This window comes from Culex quinquefasciatus, chromosome 2 (genome assembly GCF_015732765.1).
Source record: "Culex quinquefasciatus strain JHB chromosome 2, VPISU_Cqui_1.0_pri_paternal, whole genome shotgun sequence".
Taxonomy (NCBI): Eukaryota; Metazoa; Arthropoda; class Insecta; order Diptera; family Culicidae; genus Culex; species Culex quinquefasciatus.
Window position 1 is genome coordinate 1,649,327 of NC_051862.1, and position 16,957 is coordinate 1,666,283.

The window sequence follows — 16,957 nt, forward strand, 5'->3', positions numbered from 1 at the left end:
CATCAGCAGCAGCAACATAAACGCGCAATACATGCAAAGCCTACTACGGTGGTGGGGTTGCGTTTTCGTTCCGTTTTTCTAGCGTGGGAAAAAAGATCAAGAGCGAGATGAAAGTCAAATTTATTATAGCCAACCACACTCACTTTTAGAACAGACTCACTGAACTGCTTGGCTGGGCAATGGGAAACGTGGGAATTTTGGACGCGTTCTAGACGGAAGGAACTGTGGGAGGAGTTGTGTGTATCGGTATTTTCGTAGTAAATTTTTAAATAAATTTAGAAAATTTTGGATATTCTGATAATTTAAAATCAAACAAAAATTACAATGTAACTCAATGATCAATGATCATAATGCTTTAAAAAAAGTTTTCAGTGTTTTTAATTTATTTATATTTAAAATGTTGTTTTTTCAAAATTCTTAATTTTTTATGGCAATTTATTCTATTTTTCATATTTAGAAAAAATGTCTAAAATTAACAAATTAAAGACATTTAAAAAATTATGTCCATATTTTCCTACCACCAACTCCACTGTCCCTGGGAAGAACCAGCCGAGAAGGAGGGAGAAGGAACAAACATTTGGTAATGCATGGTGGAACTCTGGAAGCATGGGAACCAAACCTCACCGACGGCGACGACCATGTGGAGTGATGCAGAGGACGAGGGGAGAGTCGAGCGATCGAATAGCTTCACACCAGTTGGAACTTCTTTTTTTTTGAGTTGGCGCAGGTCGACGAGGACTAGCGGCATTCGCAGTTCGGAAGTGAACGGTGATAGATCGGGATATTACTCAGCGGAGCCCACGGGGATCGTGTGGGTGATCGTGAACGGGAGTGAAAGTTTTGAATTGGCGGAAGTGATTTGGGATAGTAACTGTGCTTTTTAGTGGAAAGATTAAACCCTGCAAAGAATGGATAATCTGCGCAGAAGTGATCATCATGATGGGGCTGGTGGTGGAGATCGGGATGCTGAAAGTTATCTCAGAAGGATTAAGGCGGAAATCAGGAAGGTGTGTGTTAGTTGAAGAATACTAGAATTATTTAAATCTAAATTTGACTGAAAGTTTCTTAAAAAGTTTGAAAGTGATGTTAGAAATAATATTTTTCAAGAAAAGAGATAACAATAATATGTTAAAATATTTGAGTGTAACAGGGATTTTATCTTTACATTTTATAAGAAACAACTAAACATTTTTGTTAGTCTATGTTAATAACTGCTAGTGTTTCGTCATGCTCTGGATGGATGGAGCTCACTGAAGCTGATTCAACCGACAGAACTAAATTTCAGTGCATTTCCGACTTAAAAAAATAATAGCTCAATAATCGTATATATCGTAGAAGCCAAGCGCCTCCACTCAATTTCCCTTTTTAGAATAAAGTCCTGGAGGCCATTGGTTACTTAGAATAATACTATAGCATTTTTACCCAATATTTCAGTTATTATTTTTTGATTATTTATTAGTTACAATTCAATTCTGTCAATTGGAACAGCTTTTGGAAGCTCAATTCTTCCAAAGCATGACGAAAAATCTTCGGTTATTGTAAAAATGTTGAGCCGGGTAATTTTCAAAACTAATAAACTGTTCAGAAAAAAAGACAACAGCAAAGTAGGGGAAATATAATTTTTCTTGGTCCATTTCATAATCGGCCTATCAGCATTTTGGTCATGAGTTACAGTTTTCAAAAAGTGTTTTTGACTATTTCAAAGCAATAAATAGCTCAAATAAAAGTAAGCAAGCAACTCTCCAAGTAAAGTTTTGAAAATTATTGCAATTCTCATTCCCTACAAAAGTTTTTTTTTACGAATGTACACTATTTCAAAAAAGTCTTTATTTTTAAAGTGTAATGTGTTTAGATTTCGCCTTAATTGTGATAACTGCGGACAAAAGTGCGGACAAGAATGTTTGAATCTCTCTTGACTTGTGATAATTGCTAACAAAAGTTTTGATTTTTTGAGTTTTGTTCTATAAAGAAGGAAAACTTCGCTACTCCCACATACTGCATGCCATTTTTTGTATGCAACAGTTACGAATGGTCCTAATTCTCCATACAAACTTTGCAGAAAAACCATTCGGCCCTGCCTAAATATATTTTTGAAAAATTCAAAGTGCACGTGTTTCTGGGGACCTCAAACTTCATGCTTCCCTTGGAGTTGAGCCTGCGCAGTAGTTTTTGTTCATTTTTGTAGGTCAGTGTTAGTGTTATTTATTTAACATTTTCAATGAATTCTTATTTTGCTTCCCTCTTTTAATAAGAGGTGAACAAATATTTGGGGGAAAATTAATGTACAGTCCAGACTCGATTATCCGAAGGCCTTGAAAAAATTTCACTTCGGAGAATCGAATCACAAAAACTTTTTTTTTCGTTGTCTTATTCTTGATTGTATGACCTTAGGGGTATGCTACTATGCTAAAGTGATTTATAATTTTAAATTCCAATATGTCGGTGATTAAATTGTGATAAAAATAATGCACTTTGTAATTTAATAGGCAACCAACTATTTAAATCTGACTAAAATGCAGTCTCAGAACTCATTTTTGATGATAAAAGTTAGAAAATAATAAAACACGAAAATAAAAATTTGTTTGTGATTCGATTATTCGAAGTCTCATACAAACCTTCGAATAATCGAGTCAGGACTGTATATAATTGAATTTAGATAAAGTAAAAATCTGGAGTTTATTTTGAAAAGGACCAATAAACCAAATTTTCAATTTTTGCTTTTTGGGTGTTTTTTAACACCCCTGACTCAAGGCGGTTCTAAAAACACCCAAAAAGCAAAAACTGGAAATTTGGCTTATTGGACCTTTAAAAAAAAAACTCCTGAAATACTCTTGTTAACTTGTTTGCCAACATTAAATCTTTGTCGGATGCTTTTTGATCATTACAGAAAAATTAAACATTTTAAACATTAAACATTTTTGTTAAGTTTAAGCATAGCATAGAGATAGAGAGAGAGAGAGAGAGAGAGAGAGAGAGAGAGAGAGAGAGAGAGAGATTTTCGTAAAAACACGTTTTATTCAAAACATACAGACAGGTTGCTTTACTCTGCAGAAAAAGAGCCTTATTTTTTGGGTAAATCTTTGAGATTTTTCACTAATTATATAAAAAATCATTTCTGGCAAGGCAATGAAATTGAGCCATTTCAATTATTTGTTAAAAGTTGTTCCAAATTTATCTGAAACATACAGTCATCCCACATATTCGGAACACTTTTGTGGTAATTTGTCAATAGGATGCAAAATGCAACTTTTCTGCCGACCATGCTTATTTGCTTATTTTAGGGTTTTTATTTCGACATTCTTTTGACGCATGGTTGCTCAAAAGTAGTACTTTTTAAACAAAAACTGCATATCCAGACTGTTTTATCTAGAGCAGCAAAACACTGCCTCCAATTTGCCTGTTCCATGATTGTGGGATGATATTGTGTCTCCCACAATTTGTGATATTTTCACACAAAAAAGTTATCAGACCATTCATAAAACATTACTAAGCATAAGTTTTATTGGTTTCAGAGTGTGAAGTCATTATTTTGTAACAAATATGTACTCCTGGAGAGATTTTTTTGTTGATTACATCGTAAGATAAAAATGTTCCGAATTTGTGGATTTCAAGGGTCAATGTTTTTCTTTGAAAACTTGATAAAAAACGTAAAAATGTACAGCCGGTCGATACATCAATCGAAAGATCGCAAAAAAAGCTTTCACATAAAGGTAAAGGCAAATTATTATGTTTAATCATCGATTTTCTGTGATGTACCTTTTTTACGATGTTATTTAATTTCAGAAAAAAAAAGTTTTTTTTTCATTATATGGCAATATTACATTATAAAAGAGGTTCTTCTATAGAATACCTTCCGATTTTTTTTTATTAAAAAAAAAAAAAATCAAACCATCCACATTAATGACCCCCGGGTCTTTTGTGGTCTCAATTGCAAGTTTCTGCTCGAACCTAAGAGTCCGAAGGCTTGAATGGGGAGAGCACCAAAACCTCTTTCTACTCCAAGGAACCTTCCACCCCAGTGTTTGAACTGACGACCTTTGGATTGCGAGTCCAACCGCCGCCAGCGATTCCACCGGAGTAGGCTTGGTTTGGTGTGTTGTTTGTACTTATGGCATGGAGACGACTCCTACACCTGGAATGACTTAACGGCCTAACAACAACCAAGGCCGGGACCGACATTTTACTTCCTCATCCGATGGAAGGCAGATGGGAATCGAACCCAGAATCATCCGCTTACAAATTTACAATTTTACAGCTTTCAAAATTACACTATTTTGCGTAAATTTTTGAACAGGTTTAGGAATCGTTCCTTTCTCCATCATTTTTACCGATTTTCACTAAAATCAACTAATTTTGCAAGACTGCTGGTTGAATTTTTTTTTACTTCTTACTGAACCATTTAGAGATTTCAGTTTTAAACATCTTTTAAAAGTTGTGATAGTTTAAGCAATTTTATTAGTCAACATTAGGTGACTGTAGGGAATTTATGATGACCCCCTATTTTAAATGAAATAATTATTTGTTGTGTTATGCGTCAAATTGTTCAATCATGGGAGAAGACAAAAAAAACATAAAATATTTGAAATGGCCATGTTAGAATATTTTGCTAAATACTTCCTTTTCTATTTTTCAGACAAATAAGCCAATTATGGAGAAGAAACGCCGAGCTCGCATCAACAACTACTTGAACGATCTCAAAGCCCTGCTTCTGGATGCGATGAAGAAAGACGTACGTTCAACTAGAATCAAAATCATCATTCAAAAAATCTTACCATTTACCTTCCATTTTAGCCCATCCGTCACTCCAAGCTGGAAAAGGCGGACATTCTGGACCTCACGGTGAAACACCTCCAGGACATGGAACGTCGCAAGTTGGCCGTCGCCATGGCCGTGGACCCTACCGTCGTGGACAAGTTCAAGTCCGGCTACAACGAGTGCGTCGACGAGATCGACAAGTACTTTAGCACCGTCCCGGGCATGGACAGCGGCCTCAAGCAGCGCGTTACGAACCACCTGAAGTCGTACCTCAAATATCAGCGTTTTCCTACACCGATCGCAGCAGGCGCTGCCGGGACGTTCGGAGGGTTGTTCGGCCGAGCAAGCGACGAAATCAACAACAACGGTCGCCTAGCAATGGAGGGACTTTCGTTGATTCCGTCACTGTTGCCCAGCGGCGAGCTGGCTTTCATCATGCCACATGGCAGCGCGGCTGGATTGCCGTTTTTGCCACGGTTGTCAACGGCTGGAGGTCCCACCGGAATGCCACCTCTCGGTGGTTCCAACCACTTCAAACCAATTCCTCACGAGAAGCAACCGTACGCTCCAAGCCCTCCGTTGAGTCCCGTTTCGGATCAGGACAGCGTCAAGGGAGCGACGTCGGTTGACTTGAGGACGCCTCAGAACAAAGGAACGTTGCCTACTACGATGCTAAAGACGCGGCCTGCGCTGATGGAGAGTCTGCTGAGTGCGTTTCCAACGCCTCCTACGCCGGAGGAAAGCAGTCGAATTTCGGCCTTCCGGCCTAACCTGAAGTTGATCGATCGGATCCGGATGCACCAGGAGGGAGCGGCCAAGAGGGTGGCACCGGACGATAGGGATGAAGAGCGGGAGTGTAAGAGAAGTCGTCGAGTAGATCCAGAGGAGGAGGATGATGATGATGATTTCAGCGAGGATGGAGACGATGAACGGGAGGAGGAAAATGACTCGAAGGAAAACTCGACTGGGGACATGTGGAGACCGTGGTGAAGAGGGGGAAGATTAATTGATGGTGTTTTACGTTGTGATACAGGACAATAATTTCCAGTTTTTTTTTAGAAAATTTAGCATCACTGAGAGCTTTAACGATTTTAATATTTGATTTGAAAACCCACAATCTATTATTTGTGGAATAAAGAAAAGAAGCAGCTTTAATAGATTTTAAGTGTGTGACAGTTTTATATTTTATTTCAATAAACAAATACTTACTTGCGAAAATGAGTAGAATTGTTTGTATTTTTTATGTTTTTTTTAGGTTATTTAAGACAGTACTGCCCACCATTGAAAAAACGGCTAATATCCACTTTTGGCAAAAATGAGATATTAGCACCAGGTGGTAGATGATGTTCCAACGCATCTTCTGAAATTTGAATTTCACTAAAATAGTGTTTAGATTTGGCTGCCGATGCGAAAAACCAAACGGCTAATATGCCATTCTTATGGGAAATTGCCTAGACGGAGATTTGGTGACAAACTCTAAAACGCGTTTGTCTCGGAATACTTGATTTGGCATAATAGCCGAATTTTCAAATAAGGGCAGAGTACGTCATCATATCGGGTGACCAATTTTACATAAAGTCCCTGTGATACCAAATTTCTATCTCATCACCGTTTCAGGCTGGAAATTATTGAAAAACACCTCTTTTTTCGCATGTTCAAAAATGGAAATGGTCGTACCGCCCCTCCGTCACGAGATATCAAAAAACGGACCTTGGATTCGTATTCAGGGACAAAATTTACCCCTTAGGACAAAGTTTCACGCAAATCCGAGAGGGGTCGGGGCAACTGCTGTGTGAGTTGGCGGAGAATTACCCAGTTGCATTTGAATTAATAATAATAAATATAAACCATTATGTGATACTTTTTGCAAAAATAAAAATGGATTTCTACTTTTTGAGTATTTTCGATACTTTTCATAAATCATTTGTATTAAAGTAGGACTTGTCAAAAGCAGTTCGTCCGTTATACATAAAAGCAGGAAGTTTTTTCGATTATGTATCCAATAGGGTGCCCAGAATATGGGACTTTTTCTCAAAACCTCGCTCCACAAGCTGAATATTGTTGCTTGACCTATTTTAGGACTCTGGGCCAAATATGAGCAAAATCAGTCATCATTTACCCATTGATACTCGAAGGTGAAGTTTGTATGGGAAAAATCGAAAAAATGTATGGAAAACCCAAGTTTCTTACGGTATGGTCAGCACGGTGCAGACGATGACCTTTTGAAGGACTTCAAAAGTGAGATTCTTATTGAAAATTTATTGCTCTATAACTTTGTAGAACATACCAAAGCTGTAAAACTCGATCCTGAGAAGTTATTAGCGATTTAAAAAAGTCATTTTTGTATGAAAAACATTTTTTTCGCCAACTTCGGGCTCGGGTATCAATGGGTTAATCTCAACCAATTTCACTCAAAATTTACACAGATGCTTAAAATAACCCGAATACCCGTTTTCTGCTTGTGGAGCAGAGGGTCATTTTTTCTGGGCACCCTAGTATCCAACGACTTGGAGAATAGCTTTATTTTTAGACTAATTCAAGAGATTTTTTTTTAATTACCTAACGATTTATAATATGGCGTGGCGGCATTTGAGTTTATTTCAGCCCAAACACTACACAAATACTATTCAAACCGAGTAAAATGTGACCATTTTGTCATAAATTTGTGCAGCCAGTGGTGAGCTCTAACTTTCTCAAAAAATGTTACGTCATTTGTGGATAGCACTTTAATTAGTTAAAAATAATGACCAAATGGACAATTTTTTTACAATTTGCACAGCAAACTAAGCCTGCTGATCAGCAATTTTCGGATATGTCGGTACTCGAATATTTGCATTTTTTTTACTTGTCTCAAACTTAGGAGGGCCTTTTTGTTGACCTAAGAAATTAAAGGAATTATTGGGTACATTCTTAATAATGTGTTAAAACATTGCCACTTGTATGCTTGAATTAAAATTCTGACCAAAATTTTTAATCCAATGGATCAGAAAAGTTTCTTTTTTGACATAGAAAATCGGATCAATAGTTGCTAAGATTGTATCTTTTCCTATCTCGGTTAAAATCTTTGTAGTGTTTTAGACAACTTTATGGGAAATTTTCTGAACCTTTCGAACAAAATATTTTCAGACTTGGGCAACCAAGAACACTATTTAAACGTTACTTAATCAACCTTTAGGTGGTTGGTGCCTTCCTCACATTAATAAAGTCAATACATTCAGTAAAAATAGCAACATTCCCCTTTAACATGTTTAACAAATCAACTTTATTACTCATTTCTTTTGATAGGGTTCGCAGACCTTCAATATATCTGGCTCATCGGCAAGGTCTGATAAAAAACCTATTCAACGATAGATTGCATGGAAGATTCAGACAATATTTCTATCACAATATCTGAAATCCGGCCTCCAAAAAGTGTATAAATAACACTTAAGTCCTAATAACTTCTGATAGGGTTGTCAGATCTTCAATGTTTTGGGCTCATTGGAAAGGTCTTTTTAATACCTTTCTAAAAATGTATAACATGATAGCTTTTCTTGCAAAACCCACCCTTTTTACAATCTTCCGGACTTACGCCAAAATCGTTTTTTTTAGCATAACTTTTGAAGTACTTAACTAAACTTGCTGATTTTAAATAGAGACCTATGGGACCTAAAGACGGATCGAATGAGACTAATACGGTCAAAATCCGCTCATCTCCGGAGATAATCAAGTGACAATTTTTTTGTCCACCCACCTACACACATCCACACAGACATTTGCTCAGAACATGATTCTGAGTCGATATGTATACGTGAAGATGGGTCTACGAGGTCAAATTAATAAGTTCATTTTTCGAGTGATTTTATAGCCTTTCCTCAGTAAGGTGAGGAAGGCAAAAATAATAATTTTTGATGGATTTATTGCATTTTCTGTAAAAAAACTTTTTGATTTCAAATCTGATTTAGCATCTGAAAATAATGTGAAAATATTTCTGATTGTATTTTCAAAGTTTGTCAAAAAATAGTTTTTTTGAATGCCCTTGCTCTTATATAAAAAGGTTTTTGCAGATATCAATTTTTTGTGATAAAACGTGAATTAAAAATTGGGTATTTTTTATTCACCAATAAACATAATTCATCAGATATATCGTTCTCAAGAAACAGATTCTAGAATATTTAGATACCATTTATGAATGTACAGTGGATAGCTGTCAAATTTGTTTGGAAACTTGTATTGACGAACCAATGATGCAAAATGGCTTCTATGGCCTCTATAAAGTTTAACCCTCTACTGCTCATTTTTTTTTAATTTGTTATTTTTCCCAACTACTATTCTGCGAAAAACTTAACTTCTCTTGTTTTTTGTTTTTCTTGCTTCATTTTTAGTATTTTGCATTTATCTTGTTTATGTTTGTTTCTGATAGTGTTTGCCTTGCTCTACTGCTACTTCCTACTATAACCTATCGCCTATCTAGTTTTTCATGTCATTTTTTAATTTTTTTTATTGTTTTTTTTTTTTACATTTTCACACATTTTTTCTTCGAACCGAGTCCGACTGAGTGAGAGGCAACCACGCTTACACCTACACCACGGTTCCCGGCAAAAATGACATTTCGAAAAACATTGGCAAAGTCACTAAACAAGTCAAATTTCCAACTTTTTAGTTCCGTCAGTGGGGGTGACATTGGGTCTGGGGGGTGAGATTGGGTCAAAGCGATTTTTAACGAAATTTACCTCTGAGCAACTCTCTACGGAATCGGCTCATTTAGACCATTTTTATTTTTTGTATTTTTTTATTTGACTTAAACTTTGTGAGGGCCTTCCCTATGGCCAAATAAGCTATTTTGCGTCATTGGTTCACCCATACAAGTCTCCATACAATTTTAGCTGCTGTCCATACAAAAATGGTTTGTAAATATTCAAACAGCTGTAACTTTTGAGTGAATTTTCTGATCAAACACCTAGTCTTCGGCAAAGTTGTAGGTATTGTTGAGGGCTTTTGAGAAAAAATAGGTACACGGAAAAAAAATTGCGGATTTTTAATCAACTTTTTTTTTCACTAAAACTCAATTTCCCAAAATAGGTATTTTTTGATTTTCGAAATTTTTTGATATGTTTTAGGGGACAAAAATCCGCAACTTTTGAGCCATAGAGAAACATGGTCAAAAAATCTGCCGCCGAGTTATGAATTTTAAAAAAACAGTGATTTTTGGAAAAAATCGAAGTTTTATGCAAAAACAAGTTTGACATTATTTTTCAATGCAAAATTGAATTTGCAATCTAAAAGTACTTTACAGATTTTTTGATAAAGGGCTCCGGTATAGCCACCGAAAGATTGATTTTAGCGAAATATTTGCAGTTGTTCAATTTTTAAAAATAGTGACCATGAGTGACCATTTCTAAAAATATTTTTTTGAGAGGTTCAGAAAATTTGCTATAAAATTGTCTAAGAGACATTGAAGATTGGACCTCGGGTTGCTAAGATAGAGCCGCTTTAAGAAAAAGAAACACGAAAATTGAAGTATTCTTAATCTCACCAAAACAACTCACCATTTTATAATGACCATATCTCAGCAACTAATGGTCCGATTTTCAATGTTAATACATGAAACATTCGTGAAATTTTCCGATCTTTTCGAAAAAAATATTTTGTAAATTTTTAAATCAAGACTAGCATTTTAAATGGGCGTAATATTCAATATTGCTAGAAATGGTCACTCAGGGTCACTATTTTTAAAAATCTAAAAACTGCAAATATTTTGCTGCAAATAGTTTTCGATTGCAAATTCAATTTTGCATTAAAAAATAATGTCAAACTTGTTTTTGCATGAAACTTCGATTTTTCCAAAAATCACTATTTTTTAAAAAAAAAATCATAACTTGGCGGCAGATTTTTTGACCATGTTTCTCTATGGCTCAAATGTTGCGGATTTTTGTTTTAGTTTTAGTGAAAAAAAGTTGATTAAAAAATCTGCAAATTCGTTTTTCCGTGTACCTATTTTTTTCTCAAAAGTCCTCAACAATACCTACAACTTTGCCCAAGACACCAAATTGATCAGAAAATTCACTCAAAAGTTTCAGCTGTTTGAATATTTACATCTCCATTGTATGGAGACTTGTATGGATGAACCAATCACACAAAATAGTTTATATGGTCATAAGGAAGGCCCCACAAAGTTTGAGCCAAATAAAAAATACAAATAAAATTCATTTCCAGTTTTGGTAGAAAATTGCTCCTTTCGAAAAATCATTTTTCTAATATTTTTGTTGGAATTGCTCGAAAACAACCCAAATGTTTGAAAATCTTCACTTCAAACATTGTAGCATGTCATGGGAAACAAGAAACACTGTTGGATGACTTGTTTTTACCATACCGTTTTATTTGAGCATTATTTTCGTTTCATTTGACCCAATGCCACACCCACTAAGGCGTGAGATTGGGCCAATTTTCAAACTATTGGTATTTAAGGTAGTGTTCATCAAAATCCACCATATTTTGGGAAAATGTTAGAAAACTATCGAAGAACAAATCTACGTTGAAAAATTTTCGATGTTATTTAAATTGTTTTTGTTATTAAGAAATTACGAGAGGTGTATCGTTTTTTGACCCATAGTCACCCCCACCGACGGTATTCTTATAATTTTAAATCCAATGTTTTTTAGATTAAAGCCCAGGTGGAGTTGGGTTGAAGAGGGTTATGGCAAATAAAAGAAACTACAAAATGTCGATTTCTGAGATAATTGCTCTAAAGCGTCATAGCTTTGAAACAATTGAGCAAACAGATTTCCATTTCAACGATAAAGTAATTACACATTCCATTTGTCACATTGTTGCACCGCGGTCCCAGTTCATCAAAACCTGCCTCGCAAACGCATTAATTTTATTATCTACCCGGTTGTACGTGCGGTGTCTGTGATCCTTAAAAATCCGCTCGTACGAACGCATCCCCTTCTGGGGGCCCCGATTCCACGTTTGGGGTTGGAGACACATTATTACACCTCAGCTCAATTCGATTATCGCACCGGTTCGATTCATTATTACTATTGTTCTGACTAGCAACAACAACAATCGGAAAATGAGGGAAAATAAAATAAAAAAAGAGCGCGCACTCACCAGCGAACCGGAAAAGGAAGTGCCGCTTTTCGCGGTCCAACGGTTTTTCTCATAATTAATGAGAGCGATTTTGATAAACATTTTCTGCAGAGAGGTGGCTTTAACCCTCACCGCATCGCCCTCCGAATTCCTGGGGCCTTTTGGTTCCTGTGTTGCCGCCGGTGCGCGGTGGTTTTCATTAATCATTTGGCCCCAATTGTGGGGTGGCCCCCAACCTCTTCCCGCGCAATCTGTGGGAGTGCATTTTGAGGTTTTGTAAAACTCATTCGGAAAATGCATTTTTCCGCAGCCTCACTTTTCGGTCGGAAAAACAATCACATTTCACGCGGTGGAGGAAAAAACTTCATTATGAATTATAGATGCTTGAGTGGGGCTTCGGAGGGAGAGGCAGGGACCAGGAACTGATGACATATGTAAAATTATCTAAACGGAAACATTCATTTGGCTGTCGCCGCGCTGCGTGCATTTAAAAACCGGAAATGAATGGTAAATAAATTTTAAAATAATCTGTTGGCGCGAACGTCCCCTTAATTTCCCGCCTCATCGCAGTAGCCCGGCCCCACCCTCCGTTGCCGCCAGTCAAGGGCCAGGAGCCTGCAGCACACCGCCTACTTTGGGTCGTAATTTGGATTTCGTAATTAAAAGCTAGAATCGAAAATTGATTCGAAATAAGGTGTGCACAATCATGGCATGGCATGCTGCGGGTTGTGGATGGAGAAAAAACCATGAAATCGCAAACTCATTTCTGGCGGAAATCTAGTTTGGTTAGACAAACACGTGTTTTTAGTGGTTTTCAAACGTACCTTCGAAAAGCAAAACAACAACAAAAAAACGCACAACAGAATAAATAAAACATGGTTAGTACACTGCGGCAGCTGACAATGAAGGGACAATCGTGGGGGTGGAAAAAAATCAACCCAAAACTAGCACAGGGAGACAAAACAGAAAAAAAAACAATCCGAACCACAATTGAATGTTGTGGTTTTCTATTTAAAAATTGCATGTGACCAGCGCAGGAAAATATTTAAAATTTCCCTGACATTATTTATCAATACATGGTTGGTGGTGCAACATTCTCGCGTGGCTCTCGCACAATGTACCCTTAGCAGGAAAAGGGAAGAATTGTCCTGGAAAAGGGGGGGAAGAGGTTCTGAAACCGAGTGATGATGAAGTGGTTTTTGTTGGCTCCCAGCTCAAGCTCCTGAGTCAAGTGGTTCCCTTTCCCCCCCGGCTCATCAGCCCCTTCTTGCTTTGTTGGAATTGCAATCTGGTGTGAAATCAGAATCAGGGTGGGTCTGGAAGGGGGATTTTGAGAGCATATGTACAACAATCTGGTGCGGTGAGTTGTTGACATTTCATTTGCTTGTCCGGTGTGGATGGAGAAGAGTTTCTTTCTGGCTTTTTTTGTTTTGCTGTTATCAGCAATCTATTATTTCGTCACAAATTGAGACAGGATTGGAATAACATTTGGATTTTTATGTGATTTGCATTTGGGAAGCAAGTTTAAAAATTTAATGTTTAAACAATTAAAGAAAGGATTGTTAGTTTATAATTTGCAAGATAAGTATGATCAGTTCAAATTATTTAAATGTCAATTATACATTGAGAATCTTACAAGAACAACATTAAAAGGTAAATTTCTCTAAGCCAGATTTTCAAAAACTCGATAAATTTGCATAATAAATTATTCATAAATTTTAATTGATTAGCCAAGCAACCTTCGAAGCTCAATTTAAAAGAATTTGTGTTATTTAAAATATAATTGAAATTGGATTTAGAAAAATCTCAGTATCTTTGCAGGACTAATTAACCAAAAATATGTTTTGTATAAGCCTGATGAAAATTATGTTTCAAATTTTTAACGGGGGTTCAAAATTTCCCTAAAACAAAAGGGAAAAAATACTGGCGAAAAATGAAATTTTCTTTGAAAACATTGTACAACGTTAATTTCATTATTTGAAATGCGTGAGACTTGAAGAAAATAAATGTTATCATAAATTCATTGATATTCAGAAATATTGTGACTAGCATCAATTTATATAAAGATGGCTCAAGATGGTCGATTTGTCAGAACCTGTTTGATCAATTGCTTTAAGGGTCCACTTTCTGGAAAAACTTTCTTTTTTTAATTTTGATTTTTACCAAATTTATATTTTTTAAACCCACATATTAACGTTTAAATTGAGAAAATTCTCTAATATTTTCCCGAAAAATGTATTGTGCTATCTTGCTCCTGTCAAAAGATACAGCGTACTAAAAACTGGTCTAAAAATATGGTTTCCCAGCAAAAAAACATGTTTTCGACCAGTTTTGAGGACACTGTAATTTTTTTGGCAGGAGCAAGATATCACAATACTTTATTCGGGAAAATTTTAGAGAATTTTCAATTTTAACGCTATTGTGTTGGTTTGAAAAATTTAGTGTAAAATAAACATGATAAAAATCAAAAGGCACAACTTTGTTCTGGTTTGATTGGATCAATTTTTAAAATTTTCTGTACGACGAGCCAGTCTAGTGTACGTACGTATACCGTAAAACGTTCTAAATGATTTTTTTTTGTCATTTTGTAAATTTTGTTCGAAATGCAAAAATGACCCTTCTGGGTCAATGTAGATTCGAAAAGTACATTAAATTTCCCATAAAATGACATGTTCCAAAATTTTTTACAGTCGAGTAACGGAAAATGGGAGAATTTTTAAAGCTTTTTTAGTGTTTTTTTTTCGATGAAAAATACGTTTTTTTCAGAATTCTGAGTACGCCATCAAATTGGGCGTCCAATTTTACATAAAAGTCCCTTTGACACCAAATTTCTATCTCATCACCGTTTCAGGCTGCAAATTATTGAAAAACACCTCTTTTTTCGAATGTTCAAAAATGGAAGGGGTCGTACCGCCCTTCCGTTACGAGATATCGAAAAACGAACCTCGGATTCGTGATCAGGGATAAAAGTTACCCCTTAGGACAAAGTTTCACGCAAATCGAAGAGATCCAAAATCATGTTCATTGAGTAATTCATGACACTTTGAGAAGATTAAAATGATGACTAATGATTTTTAACTATACTTTACTAACTTACTGAAACTTTTACTGAAAAGTTTTTTTTGAGGCACTTTAACTTGAACACTTTTTTCCACGGTCAGTATGATTCTAGACCATTCCGCACGTATTATGATTGTACTCTTCATTTTGCGGAAAAATCGCAAACCTATCAAAGTCATCCCCGGCTATCAAAGTCACCCCGTTTATATGACATATGGCATCGATACCGTAGAAAGGGATGAATTTTTAGCATTTTTTATTTGAAAGTTATTGCTAAGGAATTACAAGAACAAATACTCCATTAAACCATTCTTCTAAATTTAATTTTTCACAATTGAAAATTATTTTCCAAATTTTAAAAACAACCCTAAAATTCGATGTGGTCTAAAGTAAATGTTATTTGATTTTTTTATTTAAAAGATCGAAAAATTTTCACGATTCTTCATTTTCTTGACATTGAATTAAAAATGTATTTGCTCTTTTGATGTGAAGAGAAAGACCTCGTTTTTGGTAATTTTCTTTTGGAGGCCGTATCTCAGCTACCATTGGTCCAAAGTTAAAAACTTTTGAAGCTGATTTTAAATCATGTCTTTTACAATTATAAAAAGTTACATTATCTACAAAAATAATAATTATGAGTTGTTAGGTATTACTCGAAAACGTAAATGATACAGAAATTTGCGTGGAGTTCTTTTTGTATTGCAAATGAAATGTTACATCTTGAAATAAAATTAAATTGCTGTTTTTCAACTTTTTTTTCACGTTTTTCTAAAATCACGATTCATTTGAAAAATTGGCAACACTGCCAAATAAATTTCAACTATCTTGTGCCATAGCTCAAAATTTGGCAACTTTTGTAATTTTTTGGAGTGTAACTATTTCCGTTTTGAGATGTCCGAAGCAATACCTCCAACTTTTGCAACAATACAAAATTTATCAGAATATTCTATCAAAAGATAATTTTTTTTTCAATATTCTAGGCCGTTGTAAATATTTTTCAAAGATTTTTTTTCTTTTCTTTAATTTTCCTACTTTTATTATCAAATTCGAGTTCTGCGACCCCATTTTAGTCAAATAAATTTGAATGGTTGATTGCCTATTAAATAAAAAAAATGCATTTTTTCAATATTTCATCACTGCCATTCAGGCCACCATTTTGATTTAAAAATTTTCAATCACTTTAGGTTTGTTTAGGGGTCATACTAAAGCTCAACAATAAAAAAATAAGACATCGAAAAAAAAATCGTAATTCGATTATACGAAGTGAAATTTCGCCAAGGCCTTCGGATAATCGAGTCTGGACTGCAACCATATTTGGGCTCGCATCTTTAAAAAATAGCGTAATTCCAGATTTTAATGTCGATTATTTCTTTAAAAATCAAAAATAAATTAAAACGTTAGAAAAACAGCCGGTCAAAATAGCAATCGAAAAATTGTGCAAATTGCTTTGAAATGAATAATAAATACAATCTAGACTCGATCATCTGAAGTCCTCGGAACAATTTCACTTCGGATAATAGAATAACGTTTTTTTTGTTATCTTATTTTTTTGTTGAGCTTAAGTATGACCCATAACGTACTCTAAAGAGATTGAGAATTTTTAAATCCAACATGGCCGCTAAAATATCCGTTACAGAATATTGAAAAAAAAAAAATGCATTTTGTAATTAATTATGCAATAAATTCTTCAAATTTGGCTAAAATGAGGTCTCAGAATTTGAATTTGTTTTTCAAATAAGAAAATAAAAAAAATATGAATACATTTTTCTTTCATGATTCGATTATCCGTAGCTACACACAACACTTCAGATAATCGAAACTTCGGATAATCGATAATCGACTCTGGACTGTACAAACAATTTTTCACTTAAGTCAAAGGAATAAAACCAAATCAAAAATTTCATGTTAAAAAAAATGTAAACTTCTCCAATGCAACCTAAACAGTACCGAAGCGATTTAATTTTTTATTCAAATCACCATCCTTCTCCATGATGCATTGAACATCATTGACCAAGCCTACTCCGATGAGAGCGCCCACTCTCTTCCCAACATTAATCGTCCATGTTTCTCC

At 35.3% G+C, this 16,957-nt stretch overlaps 1 protein-coding gene across 1 annotated transcript; it reads left to right on the top strand.

Annotated features, from left to right (window-relative positions):
• The first annotated feature begins 731 nt into the window (after positions 1-731).
• On the top strand, positions 732-5,976 carry LOC6037251 (transcription factor HES-4-B). The gene is made up of 3 exons (XM_001847127.2): positions 732-1,007; positions 4,634-4,729; positions 4,792-5,976. The coding sequence occupies exons 1-3, from the start codon at positions 909-911 to the stop codon at positions 5,743-5,745; spliced, it is 1,149 nt and encodes a 382-aa protein (XP_001847179.2). The 5' UTR covers positions 732-908; the 3' UTR covers positions 5,746-5,976.
• The last annotated feature ends 10,981 nt before the right edge of the window (positions 5,977-16,957 follow it).